Here is a 27,540-nt window from a genome sequence, read left to right as displayed (position 1 = left end):
TCCTTCTCATTAGGTGGCCAAAGTATTTGAGTTTCATCTTCAGGATCTGGCCTTCTAAAGAGCAGTCAGGGTTGATCTCCTCTAGGATTGACCGGTTTGATCGCCTTGCTGTCCAAGGGACTCACAGGAGTCTCCGCTAGCACCACAATTCGAAGGCCTCAATTCTTCAGTGGTCAGCCTTCCTTATGGTCCAACTTTCACAGCCATACATTGCAACTGGGAAAACCATAGCCTTGACTATACGCACTTTTGTTGGCAGGGTGATGTCTCTGCTTTTTAGTATGCTATCTAGATTTGCCATAGCTTTCCTCCCCAGGAGCAAGCATCTTTTAATTTCTTGGCTGCAGTCCCCATCTGCGGTGATCTTGCAGCCCAGGAAAATAAAATCTGTCACTACCTCCATTTCTTCCCCATCTATTTGCCAGGAAGTGAGAGGACCGGATGCCATGATCTTAGTTTTCTTAATGTTGAGTTTCAAGCCAACTTTTGCACTCTCCTCCTTCACCCATATCAAGAGGCTCTTTAGTTCCTCTTCACTTTCTGCCATGAGAGTGGTATCATCTGCACATCTGAGGCTGTTGATATTTCTTTGGCAATCTTAATTCCAACTGGTGATTCATCTAGCCCCACCTTTCTCATGATTGCTCTGCATGTAAGTTAAATAGGCAGGGTGACAGTATACAGCCTTGCCGAACTCCTTTCTCAATTTTGAACCAATCAGTGGTTCCGTGCCCAGTCCTAACTGTTGCTTCTTGACCCGCATATAGGTTTGTCAAGAGACAAATAAGATGGTCTGGTACTGCCATCTCTTTAAGAACTTGCCACCATTTGTTGTGATCCACACAATCAAAGGCTTTGGCATAGTCAATGAAGCAGAAGTGGATGTTTTTCTGGAACTGCCTAGCTTTCTCCATGATCCAGTGTATGTTGGCAATTTGATCTCTAGTTCCTCTCCCTCTTCGAAATCCTGCCTGTACTTCTGGTAGTTCTCGGTCCACATACTGCTGGAGCCTAGCTTGTAGGATTTTGAGCATCACTTTGCTAGCATGTGAAATGAGTGCAATGGTGCGGCAGTTTGAACATTCTTTGGCATTGCTCTTCTTTGGGATGGGAATGTAAACTGACCTTTTCCAATCCTGTGGCCACTGTTGATTACAGATTACAGTTGTGCATTTCACCCTATGCACCTTTATTCGAAAGTAAACACTACCCTGCTGAAATGCGACCAAAGCTGGAGACCTACGCAAACTTTCTTCCTGAAAGGAAGTCTCGTAGAACTCAGCAGCGTTTATGTCTCAGCAGGGACGCACGTTGGACGCCCCACAAACGAGACTCGCTGGCAAAGGGAAAACCGAACCCGCTACCCCGACTCTGCTCAGGCTCCACCTCCTAACTACCCCCCGCCCCAGGTTCATTCCTGTCCCCTTCTGTCTGTTCCCTACACAAAACTTTGTCGCCCGGCAACTGCGTGGGTAGCGTCACTTCCTCTCCCCTCAAAGCGGCCGGTGGGCTGGCAGGCTGGAGATTCCTCCATTCACGGCCCAGCTGAGTTTCCCCGAGGCCGGGGGAGGGGAGGGGAGGGGAGGCACGCCGGGAGGACCACGTGGGGCCGCTGCCGCCGCCGCTACCGGGGAAACCCCACTGGCCGAGGGGTTGAGGGCTGGCGATGCAGCATGGCCGCGGCGGCGCTGGCGGGGTCGGCTTCCAGTAGCGGCGGCGGCGGCCTGGAAGGCTCGGGGGGCGCAAGCGGCGGCGGCAGCAGCCGGCACGAGAAGAGCCTGGGGCTCCTCACTACCAAGTTCGTGACGCTGCTGCAGGAGGCCAAGGACGGCGTGCTCGACCTGAAGGCGGTGAGTTGCGGGGTGCGCGTGTGGGGCGGGACGACTGCTTTGCGAGGAACGTCTCCTGGTCTTTATTTACTAGTTTATACTGAAAGAGAACTTGCATCGGAGAAGATGCGCCTTACGGTCTGAGAAGTCCCGTGCCCCGGGCTTAGAAAAAAATGAAGAGGGTTAAAAAATAAGTTTCCTTTCTCAGGATTTTAAGGTTATGGTCCAATTTTCATTTTTCCATTAAACTCAGTGGGACTTATGAGAATGCAGAGGTTTATGCGGTAAGGCACTGTTTTACCTTCACAACAACCCTGTGAGGTAAGGTTAGGTAGAGGGGTCGGCGATTCCTATGCACGCTTGGACAATAAAGTCCTACCACTTCTAACTGTCCTCAGCTAGCATGGCTGACTGGGGGATATTAGGAATTGTGGGTCTTTTTCTGTCTAAACATGCATAGGATTACACCTTTTGCTGCTTCAAAATGCATGAATGCTAATTTTAATACACTTTTCTGTTGCATTGCTATGCCTCCCCCTTTTCTCCAGGGGCAGGGGCCCCCAATTTCCCTGCCCCCCCCCCCGTAAATGCTGCTTAATTCACTAATGCCTTTTCTCTCCATTCCCTCCCTTAGAGATTCTTGTAGAGTTCTGTACTTACACATGGCTCTAGTCCTGGAATTGAATATGGATTGACACTGTTTTATGCTTGTTGAACTAGGGCAAACTACCATTTATCACCATTTAATCTGTAAAAGCAGAATGATAGTCTGTTTCCAAAACTGTGATGTGGATGTGCAAGGTAAAGACTGGAAAAGGCCACTATGAGACTGTTAAGAATCTCTGGCTGATCTAAGTTGCAATTAGTTGTCCGTTTCCTGGAAATCCTGTAATTGGAAACATTGCCCAAATTATGCAGATTTATAATCAGTCTCTCAGAGTGCAGTGGGTCTGTTTCCAAATACATCTAGAATCATTCTCTTATAATACTCTTTTTAGTATAGAAGATTGATCCTGTGATCTTGTGCTAAGAAATGTGGGGCATTTTTAGCAGACTTCTAGTTGACACTTGCACTCATCTTGGGTACATCTCTGATTACATGTCACTTGACCAGCTAAAATCCTTGTTCTGCCCCCAACATTAGAGAATGTATGATGTGAGTGCATCTCATATGAGCCCATTGGTTGGATCCAGCCTTAGTTAAATTTGGATCTCATTGAAATCAGAGACAGTGTGCCTGTGTGTACCAGTTGCCAGGGAAGTTGGGCAGGAGGGTGCTTGTGCGCTTATCCTGGTTGTGGGAGCCTGTGGACAGCTGACTGGCTACTGTATGAGCAGAATGCTGTGTTAGATGGACCACTGGTCTGATCCAGCATAGCTCTTAGGTTCTTATGTGACAGGTCATTTTACTCATGACTCATTAATTTCAGTGTGAACCAAGTTCAGATAATAGTCTCTATGTAAGCTAATGTGCATAAGATCACTTCCCTCATGCCCTTTTTCTAAAGGGAAATCTCATGTATGGACCTACATGTGGACTGGTTATATCACATTTTACACCAACATCCCAGGACCTTTTTCGATAATGTGCAAGTAAGCACATGCTGCCTGCAACAACCCTGCTTAACAGCTCCTTTGTAGGTTGTGCTGCATGACAAGTGCACCCAAGCTGCAGGGCTGAAAAGCACCCACCATTCTGGGTTTGTGACAGACAATTCAGTCATGGACTGTGAAGAGGTGGCACACTACAGTCAGTGCATCTGAAGAACTCATCAGTTTTTAAACCATTTGCTTAACACTATGTGCAAACCACATCATTAAGATTGCATTTTATTTCATTATAAATGCATGTGTGTATGTAACAATGTCCTGGTGACTAGCATGCACTAGCTATTTGTGATAAATGTGACTTATTAATCTTTATTTTGCCTCCCAAACTTTCAGCCTTCCTTACTGCGTTCTGTTAGGAATGTATAGACGAGTATACTTAATGAGCTGCACTGTCCACATTTTGTTTTCAGCTGTGTGGGTTTAATGTTTGCATGTATTAAAGTGGCCTACACATAAATTATGTGTGTTTGTAAAGTAGGGGAGAAGGATATATGAGACTGTAGTAAAGAAGATAAACACTTGTTGGCAATCTTTTACTTCCTTTAACCGTCAGTTTCCACATTATATTTTCCTTGTGAGCAGGTCATTTTGCAAAATATGTGTTTTTTATAATACAGAAATGTGGCTGTACTAGTGTAATTTTTGAGTAGAGGGAAATGACTGCATCAAATAAATGAAGTTTACTTTTCTTAATATATATTTTGGGATAACACAAAATGTATTACTAGTAGGCACACCTATTTTAGAAAATATGCATGGAAGTGTGTTTAGGAAACAGTTGTTTGCTACACTATACTTCATTGCCTAGTGAATTTCTTCAGTCATAATATTTAACATTTAATATATCCAAACAATCTTTAGAACATATTTAGGAAATACTTTCTGTCAAGGACTTCATTTCCTAAGGGGTGTACTATGTTGAAGCAGCTACACAGAACTAGAGTCAAAAATGTGTGTAGAGCCACCCTTTCTTTCTCCCCCTTCTTCCTGGTCTAGTGCACTACTAGGGGAGGAGAACACTGGTCTTGCTAGTGGTCTGAACTGATTGTTCTCAGAAGGCTTTTAGAACAGAGGCTGCATATTAGGCCGAGCTGCTCATCTTCTGCGGCTGCAGGTTGGCCACTCCTGTTTGCTACTAGCATCACTTGTATTATCTGAAGTTTTCTGACAAACCCTGAAATGTTCCTAGTTGCCAATAAGCACATCTCTACAAAGGGTTGAGTGAATATCTGTGTTGTTACTGAACATGAGATGTTTATCTAACAGAGAGATCATTGAGATTTGTATGTTTTTTTCCCTAGAACTTCTAAAACTAGTACTTGAGTACAGATTGATTGATTAAAAAAGCCAGTACGTGCATACATTATGAAAAAACTCAGGTTTTACAACATAAATAAGTTACATCTTAGCCATTTTATCTGGTTTTTAGTTGCTAGAGCTAGGGTGCTATTGGACTAATGGAAAGTAGGGATTTTTATAGTTAAAATTATGTCTTTAGTTTTAAATTATTGATTTAAGTTTAAATTGGATGGTGACATATGCAGCAAGTAGCCCTGAATCTGTTTAGTGTAGACCAATTCAAAATAATAATTAATGTGGTGTACATTGCTGCACCTGTATGAATTTTGAACATACCTGAGGGATGAAGAAACTACTATTGAAAAGTGAATGAAAAGTGATTTTGTTTGCAAAGGGAGCAGGACAGGCCACCCATCCTTCTGTCCTTGGGTTAAGAACAACCAAACTGGTTCGGATAGAAGAAGCAAAGGATGTTTTTCACACTGAATAGCAAAACAATATAGTAGTGAAAACTGTCTTTTCTGGTGGGGAAAAAAATCAGGCAGCCTGATTCTTCAAGGGTTTACATTGGATCAGTGCCAGCACAAAAATTTGAGACTCAGAACTTAGGCTGCTAATCACGTTGGCTGATGCTTTCTGGTTGAAATTCACTATTCTTCTGTTGCTTTCAGCATTATGGTGGGTGCATTAAGAGTGTGTGGTAAAGCAACCCTGATTTCAACCATTTTTCTTTCTTTCTGCCTTATTATCTTTTTTTTGCTCATAATAAGGTCCATGATTTTCAGTCATTTGGTGATGTTCCTCTGCCAAAGTTATATCTTAGCCAGTTCTTTTTATATTTGTATGTATAGCAAGCTGCAGTAAACAGTGTAAAGAGGTTATCTTCTTTTCTACAGTAAATTTTCATTTTCTCTCTCCCGGCAGTGCTGATTCCATTGAAAAAATAAAATTAACAGATTATTCTTTTGCATCCTGCTCAAGACAGACATAGTATCTTTTCAACTCTCTGAACTTCCCCAGTTGACTCATTCATGGCTAACTCTGAAATGATGCATTCCCATAAGGGGAATCCTGTAGGCGTGTTTTGAGAAGGTCATTCATATAGGCATTTTGTTTCATATAGGTTTACTATCCCTGTCCCAGAAACAGCAAGGGTGGTCCAAGGCATCTAACTGCACATCCGCAGCCATGGCAGGTTAAGGACTTGCCCTTTTTGACTTGTGATTAATATTCCCTAGGAGGCTTGTACAGATTCAGTGAAGCTGTCTAATGAGCTCTCCACTTTTGCCTTTCATCTGCATGTTTTTTTATCTTGATTCTCTTATCAGGCTGCTGATACACTTGCTGTAAGACAAAAAAGGCGAATTTATGATATCACCAATGTTTTGGAAGGGATAGATCTTATTGAAAAAAAGTCAAAAAACAGCATCCAGTGGAAGTAAGAGAACCAGCTTTTAATATTTTTAATGCAAAAATCAAGAAGGCTAACACTATTTTTCTTAATGAGTATGAATTTCATTATTGTTAGATATGTTTGTATTAATGATATGTCAGGAATCACTAATCTCTTTTCTCTGCAGGTGCTATTCTCCAGACAGTGATTTGACAGATGTTGAAAGTATATTTTGCTATGAACACAAATCTTTTAGGAACAAAGGTAGAAAGCTGTCTTACACTGAATCAGACCATTAGTCCATCTAACTCAGTGTGGGGAGCATGGGGACCAAATCACCTTGAGACACCTTTCGTGGTGCCTATCGAGCTGTTCTACTCTTCCCATAAACAGATTTTCTTAGCAGTTGTGGATTTTTGTGCAATAGTTTTCTGTTTGTGCTAAAAACCATGTCCAAAGGAGTTGTTTCTTATTGGAATTTGGACCACACCTCTGCCTTGTATACAGTCTTAGGACAGTTTACTTGTCCTGTACAATTAGCCATGTCTCCCTTAGCATTCATTTTGTGGTGGTACCTAGAATAGTTTTTCAAGTGTGCCTAAGGCACAAAAGTGTTTTCTCCCTATAGCAGTGGCTCTCCAGGATTTCAGGTAGGAATCTTTCCTAGCCCGATCTGGAGAGGTTGGTAATTTAATTGGGGACTCTGCATGCAATGTATGTACTGTACCACTAGATGGCAGTCTGTGACCTGACCAGTGGTGGTCAAGTAACAGGCTTCACAGTTGTGGGGCACATGTCCAGAACATCACATGCAGAGCTAGATTATCTCTGTCACTTACAACATTTGAAAACATCCCCCTTTATAAGATGCATTGTTAATTTTTCTTTCATCATACATTAATTAACAATTGATACGATTTCTGGGGCCAGCTAAAATTATTTCAGGATTAAGCTTAACCCACAAGGGTGCCAGTTGGCTACCATATCTGTGTATATTCTGTTGTCAATTCAGCACCATTGTCTTGGGTGGGTCTGTCTGTCTTTTCGAACAAAGCTTAAGGGTATAGTGTAGAAATGGAGTATGTGCAAACTCAGGGCTTCAAGCCACAGTCCGTATGTGATAAGCCACATATAAAGTATTGAGACCACATGGCCCTTTGTATATGCTTAAGACCTAGAACACAAGGAAACTCTGTGAGTGTAACAGAGAATGTCTTGTTGATTTAACTTCTGCAGGCCCCAGCAAGTAAAAAATGTTTTGGAAAAACAAATGATGGGCTATCATTTGGGTCAGTGAGTTGCTTGGAGAGCCACATGACATTTCAAACAATTTTTCATAAGTTTGCATCTAAAAATAAACCATCAGTACCACTCAGAAAGCTTATATTGCTTTTGTCTCCTAGAATTGCCAGATGATCTGACCAGTTCTAAAATTGTTTGCCCATCAGTTTGTTTTTCTTAGTTTTACATCAGGTATAGCCAATAAGAGGATGAAATACACTGACTCTTACAAGGCATGTAGGTGTTGAAATATTCAACTAAAATATTTTTATTGAAATAAAAATGGTTGAAATATAAAATAATAAAGTTTTACAACTATGTAAATAGTACTGCTGTTACTATGAAATAAAGAGCTAGATGTGCGACACCTGTGAAAGAGGGTGTATATTTGATGTTTTACCAAAGTAGCAGAAGCAAAGAATAAATTGGTGGTGTTATGTCTACAAACTTTTCCATATAGAAACAAAGCATCATTCTCCCTTGATTCATGACACACTTTGTTTAAGGAAAATAAAAGTGTACATATAAACCCAAACATTATAGTGATAGTCAATTATTTTCATCAAGAAAAAAAGTATCAAATATGTTAATATGATAATAAAATGACCATTTAAAAGATGCCCAAACTCCTGCTACTGAGATATGTTTAATATTTTGTCTGTATGCTTCCCCCTTTATATAACATTGTTATTCTTTTTTAAGAGGTGTAGGTGCTGGTTGTAATACAAAGGAGGTTGTAGATAGATTGCGATACCTTGAAGCAGAAATTGAAGATCTAGAACTAAAAGAAAAAGAACTGGATCAGCAGAAATTATGGTTGCAGCAAAGCATAAAAAATGTTAAAGAAGATTCCATAAATAAGCAATATCCTTTGAAACATAGAGCTGTGTTCACATGACATGCAGCCCCATGTGGTTACCATGATGTGCCAGTTTTTACTGTGATCTACCTGAGAGTCAAGTGGTTTCTGGTTTTCACGGTTTCCTTCCTCCCCAGTTGGTCTTCCCACTGTTGGCATGTATTCCATCATCGCAGTGTGCCTGAAATTTAATCCAAAAGTACACCTGTATCTTCATTGGTCCACACATAGAGACTGGAAAGCTGCATTTGCCACTCTTTCCAGAGTGGTAGTTGCTTACTGTGGAAACCATGGTCCTGGTTCAGACACCAAAACATACCATGATAGTGCAGAGAAACCACAGAACTGGTGTTTCTTATTGTGGTTTCCTAAACACCAAACATACCATGGTAAAATACCATAACTGGGTTCAGACAATACAACAGTCCAACAGTGGTTAAAAACTACCATGGTTTATTGTGTTGTTTAAAGTCAGCCTATGTGTAATTCTTGAGAATGGAATGGAATTGTTGCAAAACAAGGCGCACAGTGGCCAGAAACATAGTGACAGGCCATTTTTCAATTGGTATTTGTATTTTGCTAACAACTGATAGTAGTTTACATGTGGCTATCGGAAGTAAGTAGAAATGACAAGAATTGCCCAGTGGCATAAAAGGGAAGTGAATCACAGGTGCAGATGTAGGACAGCAGACAAGTCCAGACAAGGGCAAACTTCCATTAGGAGCTTATCTATAATTGCTGTTCCAATCCTGGGCATATTTAAATTGTATTGATTGTTTTCACTCCCACCCACTGCATATCACTGGGTCATATCATATCTATATCAGGTCATATTCAGAAGCTCCACAACTTTCAGATGCAACTTCTGGAGTAGTATAGTGGATTGTATTGAATATGGGAGACAATTAAAGATAAGGGCCTCTGACTATCAAACGCAGACGTATTTTCTGCTTATATAATATCTTCTTAACTTGAGGCTTATTGCCAAGAAAGGATGAATAGATCATAGCCTTAGTTGGATTTCATCAAAAGCAGCTATAACATGGGAGGAGATGCTCTTACTATTTTTAACTGTACAATCTCAGGCACTACTTTGGTATATGCTAGAAAAAATATCCAAAAGAAATAATCTAAACAAAAAGTAATTGAAAAAGTTACTAACGTCATGTCATTTATCAGTTTATTTTGAAAAATTCCTTGACACAGGCCACTTTTTCATACATCACTCATGAAGACATTTGTGACTGTTTTAATGGTAAGTAGATGAAAATTTTGATCTGTTTGTAAATAGTAACAAGTGGTGTTATCCTGTGGGTCATGTAGTCTTCCAGATGTGGTGGACTGCAAATCTCAGCATTCCCCATCATCATAGTCACTGATTAAAAATTATGTGTGAACTTGCTTGCTTTCTTACTATTTTTCCAGGAGCAACTTGGATATTCTGAGAACTGTCTGAGTCAAAGAAATTGTCAGGAATCCCTTAGCAGAGGACCAATTTGTCCCACTCAAAATGGATCATATTGAAACCTTTATGTAGGAGAACCAGACTTATGGTACATTTCTATTCAGTGAGACTTACTCCCAGGTAAGTGTGTCCTAAACACACTTCCCAGGAAGTAAGCTGTATGGAGCATTGTAAGAATTATCTGAATAAACATGCTGAGGAGAAGAATGCAGCAGTAGGTTGGGGCAGGAAAGGGAATTACATCTGGTTGAACACAGAAGTGAAATGGCCAATTTAGGATCAAGGTGGGCTTTCTTCTAATTCCTGTATTTTTGCATTATAACAGCCTTCCCAAACCTGATGCCCATAGGCGGACTGCAGCTCCCATTGTTGCCAGCCAGCGTGCCTAATGTAATGAAAGATCATAGGGATTGTAGTTCAACGGATTTGGAAGGTGCCAAGTTGGGAAGGCTGGAGTCAGAAATGTTGACTGTAGCCATACAATTTTTTCTCCTTGGGTTTAATAGATCTTGTGCACCAAGTACATGAAAATGCAGGGGGTATCAAGCTGATGATGGAAATATATGCCACATTGATTGTATGTGATCCAGGAATGTGTATGAATGTATTCCGTGAACATTTGACAATTGCTCTTTAATCAGGGGATACACTGCTAGCAATTCAGGCACCTTCTGGTACACAATTAGAAGTTCCTCTACCTCACTTGGTATGTATAGAACAGCTGTTTTAATCTGATTGATTAGCCTGAAGTAGTGTCTGTGTTCTAATTTTGGGGGTGAGAATTGGAATATTTGTTTTAGTAACAGAAAAATGCATCTCTAGTTCCTTTTGTACATTTCAGTTTTTTATGTTGCTTAAAAATTGGAGTAGAAAGTTAATGTAGCATTTTTTACTTCAGGGCATAATCCTATGCATATTTAGAACAAAAGCCTGCAAATCCCAGCATTTCCTAGCCAACCATGTAGGACTACATTCTCTAAAAGTGGAATCCTGTGCATGTTTATATAAAAGAAAAAAGCCTACCACCCCCAGCATGTCTCAGCCAGTACGTACACGATTGTACCTAGCTGGTGCATGCTTGGAGTAATAAGCCTTTTTCTGTTAAACATGCATAGGATTGTATTCTGACTCTTCTTTCAATCAGTGTCACATATTTTGGAACTAAATTTAGAAGTGAGAAGAATAATATTCTATTTCTTAAACACCTTTTCATGTCTTCCCTCTTCTCTCAGGTAACAGAAATTCACCAATGTATACAGAATTTCTGTTTTCCTCTCTTTCTACACCCTGTTCTCTCTAGGACATTATAGCTGCAAACAGAGAGGAACACTATTTCTCATGCAGTTTTCTTTCAATTACACATTTTTGCCCCTCTAAGAACTTTCAAAACTCAAAAGAGGAAAAACAGAACTGGAGGATCAGATCGTCTGATAATTGCCACTATGCCACACTTGCTCTCGTTCATAACTGCTGAGTAATTGTACTGAGACAGCCGAATTGTTATTTGTTGAAACAGAATGAGAGGAGTAGTGTAGAGTAGGATCAAGCTGCGATATAACTACTATCATGAGATATATTGAATATTGTATTAAGAATGTTTTTATGTTATTGTTAGACACTGGAATCCTAAACATGAGTAATTTTGTGTGCATGGGCATTTCCATCATCTATGGATGATAAGAATCCATCATCTTATGATGATATTGAACATATGATACCGTGATGTTTTTTTTATTTGAGGAGGGAGGGGTTAGGCTTTTGTGCCTTTGTCTATATGTGTTAACAGTGACTCTATACATTGACAATAATAGATTTATGTCAGTCTCATTTGAAAAAAGTCAAATGATCCGCTCCAGAGGAAAACTTGTCACTAGATACTCTGTTGGTGAAATACATAAATTTCACCTACACTTTTGAATGTGATATTATTTGGCTTAACTGCTACTGCTATTTCCAAAGAAGAATGTTTACTTTTAACTTCTTGCCTTTCCAAAGGGACAAAAGAAATACCAGATCAATTTGAAGAGTAATTCAGGGCCTATCCATGTGCTGCTCATTAATAAAGAGTCCAGTAGCTCTATGCCAGTGGTTTTTCCAGTACCACCTCCAGATGACCTCCTGCAACTTCCAGCTCAGTCTGCAGCTCCATTGACTTCTCCTAAATCAAGTGCAGAGCCTCAGAAGTTACAAGAGTCTAGTGACCCTAATAAGGGACATTCACTTTCGCAGACACCTGTCCCAGATATGTCAACAAGTAAGTGCTGAAACTCTCTGTACAAGAATTACAGGACTAGTGAACATCAGCATTCAACAGTTGGATTTTCTCAAACTTGGAGTGAGCTTGACTGTGTCCATCATTATTTAGAGCCATTCTGTGCTGTGATTCAGCAACATTTCTAAGTATAGCTTAGTAATTAGAAATGTCATATGCTGAAACTGCATTGTACTCAGGACCTAACAATGAACTCTGATGCTATTACAGTGCAGTTTTATTTTGCAGTGGTATCTAAAAGTCTGTTTAGCTGTTTACCAAACCTAATACTACTATAATTACAGTGACTTTCCTTTTCACAGATATAGCTATTCCTTTTTGCTAGCTATTGTGCAAATAAAAAAATGTACCTATATCACATAGGTTATGTGCTTAGGGCCCTAACAATGTCCTGGGTAGAGATATACTTTTGCGGGACAGTTGCTTGGTTCTGACTGTTGTATCTTGGCTTATTAAACCTTCACTCTTGCGGCATAAACATATACAACCCCTTTGTTCCTGCTTTTGCACAAGCCACAGTTAAATTGGAAAGTTCATTTACCATAGTCTTCTGTTTTGTCCAAACTGCTATTTCAATTTAGTTTAGGATCTGGGCTTTTTGTAAAGTGCATCTATAGTTCCCCAGTTTGGAAGAAATAAGAAACTGATTAATTAGAAACTTCCTGGTTTGACTGCTGCACACTGCAATGCGAGCAGTGCTGGAACTGTGTGCAGACAAAAGGCTTCTATGAATTTCGTTGAATGCTGAGATATGATTGTTTGAATGAGGCCAGTGCCTCTGTGTGACAGAATTAAATCTAGCAACATAATCCAATATCACTCGCGTTACCGGTGTTTGAAAACAAATTGCATTTTAAAATTGACCTAAGTTATCTGTGTACTGGTTATCCCTAGACTGAACTACTGCAATGTGCTTTCCATAGCTAATGCTAATGCAGCATTGCTTATATTTTTCTGACCGTCTTAATTGTAGGTCAGAATTATGGTAAAAGAGAGTTCATCTTGTATCAGTTTATGCCTATTGCAATGAACTAGCATGCCATTTCTAACTTTAACTTTTCTTCTATTATAGACATTAGTTTACAGGAAAGTCCAACTCCAGGAAGGCTTTATGCCAGCGTTCCAGATGCTGAGCTGTATGATAGTCTTGTAGCAGAAACCACACCTAGTACAAATACCTGCCAGCCCTTCCTTCCACTGGATGTTAATAGTATTCTCAAGCCAAACACATTTGACATAGCAAAGATGGATGAGCCTGGAGGTAAAATATAGATGTACATATGTAAAAATATGCTAACTTTGAGAGAGGTGGGAAAGTAATCACCAGAGTCCCAATATCAAAAATAGGAAAGAAAATAACCCAGTACTGCTGCTTGTTGGAAATGCTTAGCTGCTAGATTTCTCTTTTATGGTCTTAACCTTGGCTAGAAATATAGGGGGCTTTTTCCTGTAGCACATGAATGCAGTGCTGAGTCAAATGTTCAAGCACTTTTAAGCATAATTACACAGAAGGATAACCAAGAGATTTGATGACTCAAAGGGCCATTTTCACTGGCAATTTGAGAACACACTTCCTCTTGTAAAACTAAAGTCTAATTTGTAGTTGCCATCCATTGAAAAGCCATCAAGAAGGTACTCTGTGGACCGTGAGCCACATGACAGTTTCTGCTTGGAAGTGAATGAGTCCTTATCTGTGAACAGCACATCCATGTGTAAGTTCAAGCCTCACTTCTGCCGCAAGGTTACTTGTTGACCGTAAGCAAACAGTCTCCAAAGATTAGCTGCATCCCTCTTCTCCATTGTCATATATCTGGAAAGGCTTCGTACTACTGACATATAAAGTGCTACTTAACTGCTAAGTATTTTATTATGAAAATAGTCTACATTGGTACTTTATTATCTCCCAACTGTCCTTTCTGCTGTAATAAGCCATAGGCCTGTGAATTCACTCTGTACTCTTCATAACTGAGCTGCAGTCTGTTTTGTACCCATGTCTTTTTACTGTGAGAACACAATATCAGGATCTCTTTTATGTCCATTTAACCACACAGAATGGATGTTTACATAGAATATTGGATGTTTAAAAAAATCTTTCTCAAGCCTTAAATACCTAGCTTACTTCACAAACTGCAAAAGCCAATTAGAAATCTGACAGCCTTTTATACTGTTGCCAAATTTTTACTTATGCAAATAGACATGAATGTACTTTTTTGTTCATAGGCATAATTAACAGTGATATTATTGATGAACTGATGTCTTCTGATGGTAAGTTTTATTTTCATTATCTTTTTGTACAGTAAATGTTACAATTACAAGTCTAGTTCACAGTACCCCTTCCCACTACTAGTTTGGGTGAACATAACACTTGAAGCAAACAGATCTTTTGATTTAACCTGTTTGTTTGGGAAGAGGTAGTTATTACCAGTTATTGCTGCTCACTACATTTAGTAAGGCAGTGAGTTCTCTCCTAAGTTTAGTGATCTGACCCTTTGAATGTATTCATTAAAAACAATGCCAGGGTGCTGCTGGCTACAAATGATATGCGAATGCAAAGTCACACCATTAAATTATATTTTTCTTTAATTTGTGTAAATATCAAACAAATAGTATAGAAATGGAAGACTGATCTTTACTTTTAAAATACCATGTGTATGCTAATAGAATCCAAACTACTTTTTATACTGTAGTTCCTACTTTCTTGTAAACCTGCAGAATGCAGTGTGTAATCCTTTGCATATTTACCCAGAACCAAGTCCTACTGTTGTAGGTGGGGCTTGTACATATGCATGGGATTCTGGACTGTGTTGCTGCCCCATTACTCTGGCTAGTTCTAACTTTTTGTTCTGTCTGAAGAAGCATCCCTATATTTTACTTAGAATGCTTCTTTTGGCAGAAAGTGGGGAGTAAGTAATTTTTGCAATTTCCCTTCCCTTGGCAAATCCCAGAAGCATTTTTCTCATTGTTCTGGAGGGTCTCCCAACCCCTAAAGCAGAAGCATGGAAGACACAGAGGACTGTATGAGAGGGAGGTGGAACTGCTGAAGATCTTTTCTGCCTCATCCATTTTGCAGCAGAAAAGCTTCTCTGAATCAGAACTATCCAGCTGATGGAGTCTCCCTGTAGATTTTGCTGCATCCAATTTTGTTACTCAAGTGGCATGATGACGTGTGCTATGTACAACCCCCCCCCTTACATTATTACAAAATCAAGCCATCTGAATTACATATGGAAGCAGAAACTATTGGCTTACCTATAGCTCCTTGAAAGACTGCAGTGAACTCAACTTCACACAATACCCTGTCGGGGCTAGCTGCCCATAATGAATTGTCATGTTGTGTAATCCAGGTTATTCTGTCCATCCCAAACTTCATTTTTTCCATGAGTTTCTTTCAAACATATTCCCTGCACATTGATACTAGCAAGTTGTTTGTGATTGCTAGTAACCAATGAATGGGTTTTGTAATTAGATCTAAATAAGAAATTGCTCCCAAAGCTCAAGTATAGAGGAAACATTCAATTCCTGCTGTTATAATAACCCCTTATCAATGGAATTGAAGCTTTATCCCATTTAAAGCAAACAAATACAGCAACTGATTAATTTGTAAATGTCATCTTACATTCATTTACATGCCAGCAACAATCTCACAATCTGTCATTTACAGTGGAGTTTACATTACTTTTAAAATTGTGATTTCAGTTTAGAAATGTATCTACTGTTACTGCTGTGTTTAAGTCCATCTGTTTGTCCAGAAAAGTATTGGCCTTCTATAGCTGCATAGTCACAATATAGGTGGCAACATTCTAACAATTTTTTGAGCAATTTCTCAGTAGCCTGAACCTGTGTTGTGTGGTTTCCTGATTCCAGTTGTTTTTTTCCAAGATTGTACAAGCATAGAAACTGATTCTGACATTTTAAGCTACCCCTTCTACACTGCACCTGTAGAAAAAGAACATTAAATATTTTAATGCTTAGAATTAAATATATTCAACTTACGGATGCAAATTTTAGTCATAAGGCTCAAAGCTTACTTCATGGTGCAGAATCCCCATGTTCTTATTTCTGTGTTTTGGCCTGGACATATTAAAAGAGTTTGCCCTGTCTTGAACAAACTGAAATGCTTAAGAGGCCAGTGTGTGGCATCACACAGTGCAGAGTCTCATGGTGGTAATAATATGTAACTTGAATCTTATCTTGTATCACAGAGGTGTGTAAATTCGAGTTCTTTATTCAGGTTACCTATGCACAAATAGAACTGAAAAAAGAGCCAGGAACCACTTCATCCTCATTCTTTCACATGTGTTTTTTTTTAGTTATTCATTAAATCCCATCACAGATAAGGTAGGCAGTCATTTTGATATGCCTGTTCTAAGGGCCACAGAAGGGAATGAAGTTGTACTGCAAATAATTTATTTGCCTTGGTAATCTATCACAGGCTCATCAGCATTCATGGACTCTTGTGCTTTTAAGAGAAACAATGGTTCTTGAGTTACATCTATCTCCCACCAATCCATCATTCTTCCGACAAAACAACCACAACTAAAATAAATTCCTAATTGCCATCTGTAGTGGCCAGTTCAGCACTTAGGGGTCATGATTTTCCATAGCCTTATTTCCAGACGTTTATATATCAAAACAATCCCCTTGAAACTGGAAAGGGATGCTGGATGAATGTAGCAGCAACGGTGCAGATACCAGGAGAGAAAGGGAATAATTTAACTATACTTAGCTGGCTGTATAACTGCATGACATCAATTTTGCCTAAGTGAAGTTTTTTTTTATCCCCCCCCCCCCAGTTTTTCCCCTCTTACGGCTATCTCCTACTCCTGGAGATGACTACAACTTCAACCTGGACGATAATGAAGGAGTCTGTGATCTTTTTGATGTGCAGATACTGAACTACTAGATTCGATGCAGCCAGATTGCCTCATCTACCTCTAACTATATAATATTGTAGACTTAATTTCATAATGCAAGTATTTAAAATAATGAATGTAAAACTTTTGTAATTCACCAGTTCAGGTGTACATTTTCATCTTAGTTTGTTATTGCTAGCAGCTTCTAAACTCAGTTAAGCAGAAGTGCCCTTTTAATCTAATGCAAGGGGTGTACTCTAAGGACCCACCTCTTTCCACTTGTACTTTGGAAGTAAACTTTTAAAATTATCCCACCTTCACTTCCAGTAAAACTATTCAAATGGTCTATTCATTTTATTCAAATCTGGCCCCTATGGGAACCTTCTGTACTCGTTCTAATATTTTGGCCTTATGTCTAAAACTTCTACTGCCAATTGTAAATGAAGAGCATTGACTAGGTTATGTTCTATTTTTTTCAGTGAACACAGAATATATTTTTGTGGAGTGCCTTCTTTATTAGCACTTTAAGTTCCTTTTTTTACTTCCAACATTCCATGTTCCTAGATGTAGGAAAGCACTATTTGTAGTTTGTATTACCGGGTCAATGCTTGTACATTAACAAGATTTTTAAAAAATAAATCTTTACAAGGAGTTGCTGTGTTGATATTATAATTGAGACAGTAACTTAGCAGCAGCATCCACGTTAGCTGGTTCAACTTCAAGAGCCTTGGGAAGCTGAAGGGAAAACACACACACTTTCAAATGCTGTCATGTGCTAAACATCTCCAGCAAGCATATATGTGTTTCAGAAACAGTTTTGTTCTTCAAAACACTTCTTACATTTATTTGAATAATGAAGCCTAAATGCACTATACTTAAAGCAGTTCCTCATTTACTTAGTAAGAGTTCAAGATATGAGATATCAACTTAAAAGAGCCAAAGCAAACATTACTTTAAATCTGTCTGATTACCTTTTATTTTTATTTTTGTCATAAGGGCCCTGATTTGAAATAGCACTCTAGTGCCTACTCTAAAGTAAAAAAGACCACAAGATGTAGCTGCTACATATTAAAGTAATGTGTGGTTTGGGCCCTAGCATTCCAAAAAGTATAATACTGCTAGCATTGATGCAAAATATATTGGAACACACAAGAAACACACCAAAAATATTTCTCTGAAGTTACTACAGTTTTAAATACTATCATTATGTATTCAGAATACTCAACATTACAGACTACCATATAGCACAAACCATGCAGTTCTATTTCCTGTATTAATATGTTTAGGGATGTGATTTTAATTAGGAAATTCTAGCCAAAGGCCAAGTTATAAACAAAAAACATAGGGACCTTCATTCCCCCAACAAAAACAAGGATAAATGCTTTTAATAACATTTATGCAAAGATTAAAACTTTTAGCCAATTCAGATAATTTGAGGATTACTCTTTCCTTGTTTAAGTATATTGTATATTTTAAAAATGTTAACATATTTGGACAAAGGGGTGGTGAAAATCATGAACAAAAAGAATTACCTGATTCCTTTTTGAAGGATCTGATGGAATGGCTTTGGATAATTGCTTAACTTCTTTTTGTACTTCTGTAAATATCTTATTTACCATGTTGACCTTCTCATCATTCACAATATTGATCTTTGGGAAAAAGAGAATTTGAGGATTTTTGTATTTCAAGGTAAGATAAAGCATTCACCATGTAACACTTTCAAACATACACTGAATATACGATACCATATTCTCAAAGTTATCAAATACTAAATGGAAAAAATACCCCTACTTGGGTTACATTATATTAAATCATTTCAGAGGTTTGGTAATGAATTTGATAGAATAAAACCAACAAGGTAAGCATTCTTACTGAGTCTGTATAAAAGCCCATCCCCACTTACTCCTGAAGGTGGGGCCAGCAAACACATTTTCATTTCCCCCTCCATGCATTTCACTACGAATTTGAAGAGGAGTTAAACTGATATTCTTATGACTTCCATTATTCTGTAACTACATATACCACTTCAGGGGGATGGTGGATGACAGGAAGGCCTGGAAGAGTGTTGTCCATGGGGCTGCGATGGGTTGGATGTTACTTCGCAACTAGCAAGCAAGCACGTATACGACTGCAACAGCTGGTTGCTTTAACATGCACAGAACAAGCACAAATGCTAATGAAATGTTCAAAGTGGCTTTCTGATACTTACTTTTTTTAAACTGGTTGTCACTGGCTTTGCTTTACTCTTAGCCTTCATTATTCTTTTGTTGGCCACATGGAATACATTCTTCTGCATTTGACTTTTTGCCTTGTTCTTGCCCATTGCCTAAAACATGGTTTTAAAAAATCATTTGTTCCACCATTTATACAATATTTTAGCAAATTAAGAATATGTTGCTTTAGTAAGCAATATTTAAGAGCTACTTTAACCATTTATGCAAGTAAGGCTTTATTTTTACATGCTTGTTTTGAAATAAGTACATGGGATTTGCTTCTGAATAAAGATACAAAGAATTCAGCTGTTAACTCAGACACCCAGTTTTATCAAACATTTAGAACTGGGCTGCAGTGACCACGGCACTTACCCATACAGCGTAAGGCCCAGTTCACTTATAACAACCATTCTTGGGTTGTTTAATCCATAAGTATTTGGAGCTGTTCTGGACCAAGTATTTCCACTCACTGCTTTGTTTTCAGTTTAGTAAACAACCCAGGAATAGGTTGTGTTCCTTCACATGTGAACCCAGCACTCCATGTTGATGAAAGAGAAGCAACCCAGACTTTTAATCCACCTGTAGACAATTTTAGCACAAGGCTTTAAACCCATTGTTTTTTGACCAATGAGTGTAACAGGTTCAGATGTTACAGAACTCAACTGAAGAACAGGGCATTCCTGAGTTGTTTACTAAATCAGAAACAAAGCAGTAGTGGCCATTCAGGAAGCAGATTGCTCCTCCATGGCCCTGACTTCATTGTTGTCAAATTGACAACATAGCCACCCTATGAAGGAATGCTTTTCTTTGACAGCTCTACTCAACTTTTGTAAATTCTTTTATACAGTCAGTGCATCTGATGTTTGACCCTCCTTTTCTTCCGCTTTCAACTTTCCCTAGCACTATTCTCCACTGAGTCTTGCCTTGGTTTAAGCAATCATGTGAAGTTGTTGTGTGAACAGAACCAGTCCGCCTACTAGGAGGAGCCTGCTCTTACTTCCATTCTGTGATAAGTGGGTTTTCTCACCAAAGCCCTTAAAACACAGGAAAAAGGAATCAAAACAAGCATGACCCCAAACTGCCTGGAGAAAAATATGTACATCCATTAAAAGGAAGACAAAAGGAATGATCCAGGGGCTCCTAGATTTGCCTGAAGACCACAGCATAGTTTGGCTTCTCAGGCATAAGGAGAAAGACAGTGCTCTAAACTCAAACTAGGAATCAAGAGCTTTGACCCCTTGCAGCCACTGGGGTAAGAACTGTGCGGGAAGCTCTCCAAATTCAGCAAAGCAACCCTAGACGGGTTAAACGGAGTGTTGTGGAAAAGAGGTGATTGAAATTATCAGGTTATAAACTCTCCTTAAGCTGCTCCAGCCCCCTTTCCATCCAAGATGCCCCAGCAAACAAGCCCATCTAGGAATAATGCAGAGCAGGAGGACAGGGGTATAAATAGTGCCTCTGCACGTCTTTCCACTCTGTATTGTAGACTTACACACATCCAGTAGACTGTACCCTAAGTAAATGGGGTGAGTTTCCAGAAAAGAACTAAGGGCACTTATTTGAATAAGACCTGGGAGAAACATGATCTCAAAATGTGGTCTCAAACCTAACAGGAGTTGGTTGGTGGATACTGGGCACAAGATTCTCACTGCATATATGTCTAAAATCTGGATATAGTTTAATACAGCATAAATACATGTATCAGAAGAAAGTTTTCTTGTCTAGAGTTCTGTTTTATGTCCCACATTTTGCACTTGCAGCTTGTGGAACATTCACTAATAGTATTGCATACAGCTGTGGTTTACATATTTGGGTAGGGAGATGGGCAAGCATAGCAACAGGCTCCATCCCTCAGTTTCCAAGGGCATTCTTCAGACATACTGATGAACAAGTGTAGGTCAGGAAAAGAGCACGATCATTATTGCCCAACTAAACAATTGAACTGGAGGTACAGTTATGCATATGTAGGTTCTGTTCAGTAAAATAACTGAGCAGCAGGACCGGTATTCTCACTTCCTCTCTACATGTTCATGTGAGCTTGGACAAATGTATGAACTGGGCCTAGAACCCAGGATAAGCAAGCAGTTTGTTAAATAGGTTTGGAAATGTATTCAGCCAATGAAACAATACTAAAACATTCCATCCCAACCTCATCCCTACTATCAGTAAGATTTGGGCAGTTGAGTGCCTATAAATTTAGAAGCAAAACAACCCCCCTACACACACACACACACACACACACACACACACACACACGGCTTTCACATACCTGAGGGATTCCAAGGAAAATAGTCATCTACAAACTTGCAGATTAAAAAGGGAGAATTTAACCATTCCCTTGCCCCTACAGAAATACACTATACACAGACATTTCAGAAGGTAATAGAAAAAGACACACACACACAGCCCGCCAGAACACTACCCATTTCACACATAGCTATAAAATTGTGTATGCTATATCCTAGTATTAGGAGTAGTTTTAGTGGAATTTGGTTTGAGTGCCATTTCCTTGGTAAAAATCCTTCAGTCCTTAACTTCTGCCAAGCCCAAAACTCACTTTAAGAATACTACTGCAGATTGGCTGGCATCAAGTATAGCAGCACTCTTAAAAATGGATCGATTAAAAACTGCAACAGCGTATTACTGATGCCAAAAACGTTCTTATGCCATTCTTTAGCAAAAAGGCTCCAAGAATCGAGCCTTATCCAGGGCAGTTCCTTCCCTGTACGCTTACAACCTAAAAGCCACAACACAAAAGGAAATGGAATTGAAAGCAACCTCAAGGAAACAGACTATTTTTTTAATAACTAGCAGCTGGAATGGAAACAGCTGACGGACTGGAGGAACCGAACGCCCGGGAAACTTCCGCAGGGCAGCCTGATGGGGTGGCTTACATAGTATTGCTTTTACTACCAGCCGGCATACAATGGCAAAACCTTTCCCACCCTCCAGGAGTGTCGGGTCACGAGTCCCAGACTCCTCCAGACAGCTGTCTGGGGGGCTTGCAGTCCAACAGACCTGGATGGCACCAGCTTGGGAAGGCTGAAGTTTGATGAGCCCCGCTCAATTTCCCCCACTGACATTACCTTCCTCTCTCCAGAGCAGGCATGAGAACCTTTCCTCCCGTAGACACGCTTCCCAAACCCTTTCCGGCCACATGCGGGTTACACGTCATCCAAACGCGCCTGGGCGGTCCTTCGTTGCCCGACCTTCCCACAGAGAAAGGGGTGCGGCTTGACCCTGTCAGTCAAGAGAAAATGCACTTTCTTCTAGGTGGAAAAGAGGTGGGCGCGACACGGGCGCCTTCCGGTTAGAACTGCAATCTTGGTATATCTAAGGCTGACCCAGCGTTCCGAGGAAAGCCTTTTCCTTCAACCAGGCTGGGAGTTGTAGTCCAACTTATGCGGAGGACACTAGATTGGAGAGGAGGACTACCCGAGGTCGAGGGCACAAGTCCCATTGAGCACAACGGCACCTCTTCGTCCATACGCTTAGGCTAGAGAAACTGAAATAAATAAAATAAATGCACACTTTGAGACGGCAGAAAGTAGCCTGTGAGCTCAGGCCGCCTGACTTGCGCTTCCTCCAAGATCGGAGTGGAAATTGTGGAAAACAAAGCGACCTCCCTCTGCCGGTTAGCCCAGGCTAAGGTTCGCTGCCTTTTACATAGTTGGCTGCATGGAAACTGTGTTGCTTTCGATCCTGCGACAAGGAGCAGAGTCCGGATAATTTCCCTAAGCTACGACGTGCGGTCCAGAGACAAATGTTTAAGGAGACCGTTTGGATTGCACCGACTAGGAGTTTACTTAATTCACGTCAGTGTTCAAGCTCTGTACAGCTTAGCCAATAATTATGTTTAGATCTAGAAGAATGGAGTACCTCTGAGCATATGTGGGCAGATGATACAGACTGAAGTCAGTTTGGGGCTATTTTGTTAGATCATCTAGTGCCAGTGGGAGTCTTGGAAAGCTTGGACTTGGATGGATAGGAGTTTCATTCAGAAAGCCACTTTGTTTGCTATTAAGTAAAAATTAATAGCTAAGAGACAGTTTACACTGCCTATTTTTCGTGTTTATATTCCCAAGGAGCTCAGAGGGTTACTCTTTGACTTTGATCCTCACAACAGCCCTATGAGACAGCTTAGTCTGAGAGAGTATGATTGGCCCAAGATCATGGCTGATGATAACAAATTATTTAGAGTGGTTAAATTAAACAAAAAACAATTGTGGAAGCCTCCACTGGAAGAATGGGTATCAAAATGGTAAATTCATTTCAGTATAAGCAAATTTAGTGAAGTGCATGTTGGGGGAAAAATTGCAGTGGCTCAGCGGGTAACTGACCTGAACAAGAAAAAGACTTTGTGGTTGGCTATGGGCAGCTTGATGAAAAAGGCAGATTCCAGGCTAGGCATAATGTGATAAGGAATTGAAAATAAACGTGCCAAGATCACATTGCCTGTAGGACCACACTTGGAATACTGTTTGCTGTACTGAAGATTGCTAGAAAAGGATATTGTAAAGTTGGAAAACGTGCAGAGTGTGTATGATATTGATCTGTGTAATAAGCTCCCACACAGCACACAGAAAAGAAACAACTGCTGGGCATTGCCAAGACAGGTTCTTGAAAAAAAGCAGTAGCTGTATTGTACAATCTGTAGTTAGCTGCATTAGACAATCCCGTTTTAGAGAGATGTAGTATCCAATAGACACAATACATACGTTTTTGCTGAATAAGACACAATCTGAGATCTATAAACATATCAGCTAGACAGTAAAGCAGTTGTCCACTGGTTAGGGATTTTGTAGTGGTGCCCACAAAATCCCCTAATACACTCACGTATCCAGAAATGCTAGGGACCCTGGGTTGCAATACCTGGGAGTATTTGACTTAGAAATATGGTGAAGGAGGGAAGACATAAACAAATTTATTCATGGTGCTGAGAAAGTGGAAAGGGAAATGTAATCCTGGTGACATACGACTAAAATCCTTGGTAAGCCTATGAAATGTATTGGAGGGAGATTCAAGTTGGACAAAATGAAGTATTTCTGCACACTGTGCAAAATTCAACTATGGAATTCACTTCCACAGCATGTAATGATAGTCACCAATGTGGATGGCTTTAAAAGGGGACTGGACAAACTCATGGAGTATAAGGCTAATTGTAGCTGCTCAATCAGACTGCTCTGTGCTACATCCAGTATCAGAGACAGTGTGCTTATGTACATCCTGCCTGGGAAGTATGAGCAGGAAGGCACTGTTGCACTCATGTCCTGCTCACAGGGACCTGGTTGTCTCTCCAGCGCAGGTTCTTTACTCTCAACCAAAGCATCACTCTGTCACCTTGGCTATATGGCTTGGTTACTAAGAGATCCAGACGGTGCACCCTGTATTTGAATATTTAAAATTTATCAATGGATGATTAAGATTTTAGCTTAAAAATGAACCAACACAAAACTAAAGAAAAGCTACCCCTGTGTTAAGTACTTTTCCTTATCAATGGCTACTAGTTAAGATGGCTACATATTACTTCTCACAGCATAGACAGTATGCCTCCCCATACCATCCAGCCCTGGATGTAGGCTTCCCATTGGGAGATATGGTTGTTCACCAAGGGAACAGAACGATGGCCTTTTGTCTGATCCAGCTGAGGGTAAAGCAGCCACACCCTGAGCCAGTTCACTTTCATCAGGAATAGAAGATGTGGCTTTCTGACAGGACTGAGGGCTGGTATTACTCAAGCTAATAGTCAGACTATTTTGATGGTTAAGATAGTGTGACAAGTTTTGTAGAGTTCTTTCTGAAGTCATATGTGTTTTAGTCAGGCTGTTAAAGGATGCTTGACAGATAGTATACCGACATTTATTTAAAATATGCTAAGTGGTATATAAATTACTTAAGGACAGAAGGAGGAGGGTTGACAAAAAAGGCAGGTTGAACAATGGTATCTGTACATAAAATATTTTGGCAACTTCAGGTTCAAAATCAGGAAAAATCTGTCTGCCAGCTGTTGCAAGCAAACTCCAAGTTGCAGTATTAGCAGCAAACTGGAGATGGCAGTGTCCTCATGTAGTTAATATGAGACTTGCAGGATCTGAATTCAGACTGAACCTCCATCTAATCCAGCATCCCGTTTCACCTACTGGCCAAACACAAGTGCGCGCACGAACACACACACACACACACACACACACACACACACACACACACACACACACACATCAGTGGCATGCTGCCTGGAATGGGGTATCCATTCAGCAGGATTGACTGAAGCCAAGTTCACAAATGCAACAAAATGAAGTAGCAGAGAGACTCTTGGTTCAGACTGCAGATGGGAAATATGATTTGTGAATTTTTCTCCATGTTAAAAATTATCCCTGAAAGTAGAACACAAGCATACAAGGAAAGTTGTGTCCCATTCCAACCTGTGGTGATGTCCATCTCTACTAAGAATTGGTACTATTTTACCACTACATTTTGCTGCATGTCTCAACCCAGCCTTACTTGGAGCCCACTGTGTGCTTTCATGCCAGAACAACACTGGAATTACACTTATTCTTGTGTTTATATCCTGGCTTCTTTACTCTTGTGAGGAACCTAAGACTGTTTTTTACATTACTCCATTTTTTTTCCACAGCAGCCCAGTGAGGAAAGTTAGACTGAGAGTGAGTAACTGGCCCAAAGTCACCCAGTGAGCTTCACTGGTGAAGTAGGAACAAGAACCCAGATCTGCCAGGTCCCCAGTCCAATACAGCCAGACAACACTGTTTCTTATTAATTGAAAACTTAAACACCAAGGTGGTTCTTAAATGTGTGCTGTGGAGTCACATTTCTCTTTCTTCTTTTTGTAGTTTACTCTTCCCTCGTACAGTGTACGTTATCTGAATTTTACATTCGCCCCAAATGATCTGACATCACAGTTTGAGTACTGATGGCTATATATGGTTGGACTCTTGCATGGGAAATTCAGAGTTTGCAGAGCAGGTATCCCACAGTGAAGAATTTTTCTGTCTAGTATGCAATGATCCTGCAATTGTCATTACCTGTTAAAGAGCTGGCAGGAAGAAGAACAGCGCACAGGATGAATTTGTGGAAGGGTGTGCACTTGAGATAGTATGTGCGCCTACGCAACACTTGTGCACACCCTTTAAGAAACAGGCCCCTTGTCCAGAGTGGTAAGCTGTGTTTAAGAAAAGCAAACAGGAGGTAGAAAAGAGGCACAGTTAATGATGCAATAGCACGAGTCTCACTTCACATGAAAGCTTCTTTAACAGCACACAACACCTGAGTCATTCTAGCCCAGGATCCTGACTGTTTGTTGAGTGACAAGAATTGGACATAATCCATGTCCTGTATCTGTGTTTCCTGTGAGCAACTGCACAAACAGAATGCTAGTAGATGGACCCCTGGTCTGATTCAGGATGCCTCTTCTTATTTCTAAAGGCATCTTAATGGTAAGTATATACACAAGAAAAGTTTTTGTATAATTTTGACACTTTTTATGCAGTTCCTGGGGATTTGAATTCTGGATGTGTTTAAAGAGTTGTGTGCCAGAACAAACCTCCAAACCTTTGGTTACTGAGAAATATGTCATCTCTTTGCTAATCATCATTGCCACCTTAAAGTTAAAAATTGGCTACAACTACATAGGGATCCGGAAATGCAAGAAAGATCAGATATCTTCCAAAAGCCTTCTGGTTGTACAGTCCTTTGACAGAACCAGGTTTCTTGGACTACCAAGCAATTTTACTCACCATATGACACATTTTGGTTTAATTCACAGCATTTATATAGATCTTACTTTATATTAAAATTGCTTCAACAGCTGTGCAAAGTAGGACAGTACTAGTACAGTAGACCCCACAAATTTCAGATAGGCAAAAGGCGAGCTGAGACTGTGACTTGCTCAAGCTTGTTAATTAATATTGCTTTCAGATAGTCTTGGATGCAATCTGTCAGTTGAGATCTAGGAAGGTCACTCCGCTGTCTGGTGGCCATACCTGAATGTTCTTGAGTGCAGAACCTTGATACAGACCTAGTTGCAAAAGTGCTGTGTGTTGGCCAGGAGCCCATCTGCTGCACTTTCTGCAAGGTGATCCTATACTCTGTATCTGCTTAGCCTTTATAATCTCTTTCCTGTGGTCTGCTAGTAAAGTGCTTAAATGTTTTGACCCACAAGTGAGCTTGTTGTCTCTAGATCCCTGCCCACTGGCAGATGATTAGTCAGAAGTAAATCTCATGAGTTCAGTGGGGTTTATTTCCAGTTAATTAGGTATAGCATCGTTGTCTTAATCACAACATTATTCTGGCTTCCTTTACAAAAGCATTTCATTACAGAGGGACATTAGGGACATTTTTGCCAGAGAAATGAATACCTGTGAAATAGCTGACAGCCAATGTGTTAGAGACCAGAGCAACACACACTTACATTAAAAGTTGATGCACAACACTGATACTCTCATGATTCT

At 40.0% G+C, this 27,540-nt stretch overlaps 2 protein-coding genes and 1 long non-coding RNA gene across 5 annotated transcripts; 2 read left to right on the top strand and 1 right to left on the bottom strand.

Moving 5' to 3' along the window:
- The first annotated feature begins 1,512 nt into the window (after positions 1 to 1,512).
- Positions 1,513 to 17,513, top strand: E2F5 (E2F transcription factor 5). Its single transcript, XM_044424257.1, has 9 exons — positions 1,513 to 1,850; positions 6,068 to 6,177; positions 8,116 to 8,277; positions 9,484 to 9,527; positions 10,379 to 10,443; positions 11,733 to 11,991; positions 13,082 to 13,270; positions 14,230 to 14,274; positions 16,803 to 17,513. The coding sequence occupies exons 1-9, from the start codon at positions 1,674 to 1,676 to the stop codon at positions 16,910 to 16,912; spliced, it is 1,161 nt and encodes a 386-aa protein (XP_044280192.1). The 5' UTR covers positions 1,513 to 1,673; the 3' UTR covers positions 16,913 to 17,513.
- RBIS (ribosomal biogenesis factor) lies at positions 7,650 to 22,371 on the bottom strand. 3 transcript variants are annotated; one of them, XM_044424262.1, is made up of 6 exons: positions 22,162 to 22,371; positions 19,072 to 19,188; positions 18,395 to 18,511; positions 17,548 to 17,597; positions 8,363 to 8,453; positions 7,650 to 8,194 (listed from the first exon to the last, which is right to left on the bottom strand). In XM_044424262.1, the coding sequence occupies exons 2-6, from the start codon at positions 19,183 to 19,185 to the stop codon at positions 8,189 to 8,191; spliced, it is 378 nt and encodes a 125-aa protein (XP_044280197.1). In that variant the 5' UTR covers positions 19,186 to 19,188; positions 22,162 to 22,371; the 3' UTR covers positions 7,650 to 8,188. The 3 variants fall into 3 exon arrangements, with proteins under 3 accessions (XP_044280197.1, XP_044280198.1, XP_044280199.1); XM_044424263.1 differs by lacking the exons at positions 7,650 to 8,194; positions 8,363 to 8,453 and adding an exon at positions 14,267 to 15,945 and having other exon boundaries at positions 22,162 to 22,352; XM_044424264.1 differs by lacking the exons at positions 7,650 to 8,194; positions 8,363 to 8,453 and adding an exon at positions 15,603 to 15,945 and having other exon boundaries at positions 17,509 to 17,597; positions 22,162 to 22,339.
- Positions 15,939 to 16,792, top strand: LOC123020472. The gene is made up of 3 exons (XR_006414115.1): positions 15,939 to 16,097; positions 16,140 to 16,142; positions 16,626 to 16,792. It is a non-coding gene; the product is annotated as an uncharacterized LOC123020472 (long non-coding RNA).
- Positions 22,372 to 27,540: the final 5,169 nt, after the last annotated feature.

This window comes from Varanus komodoensis, unplaced genomic scaffold (genome assembly GCF_004798865.1).
Source record: "Varanus komodoensis strain SLA01 unplaced genomic scaffold, ASM479886v1 scaffold14_1, whole genome shotgun sequence".
NCBI classification, from domain to species: Eukaryota; Metazoa; Chordata; class Lepidosauria; order Squamata; family Varanidae; genus Varanus; species Varanus komodoensis.
The sequence above is the reverse complement of the archived record's forward strand: the minus strand, read 5'-3'. Positions and strand labels throughout refer to the sequence as shown.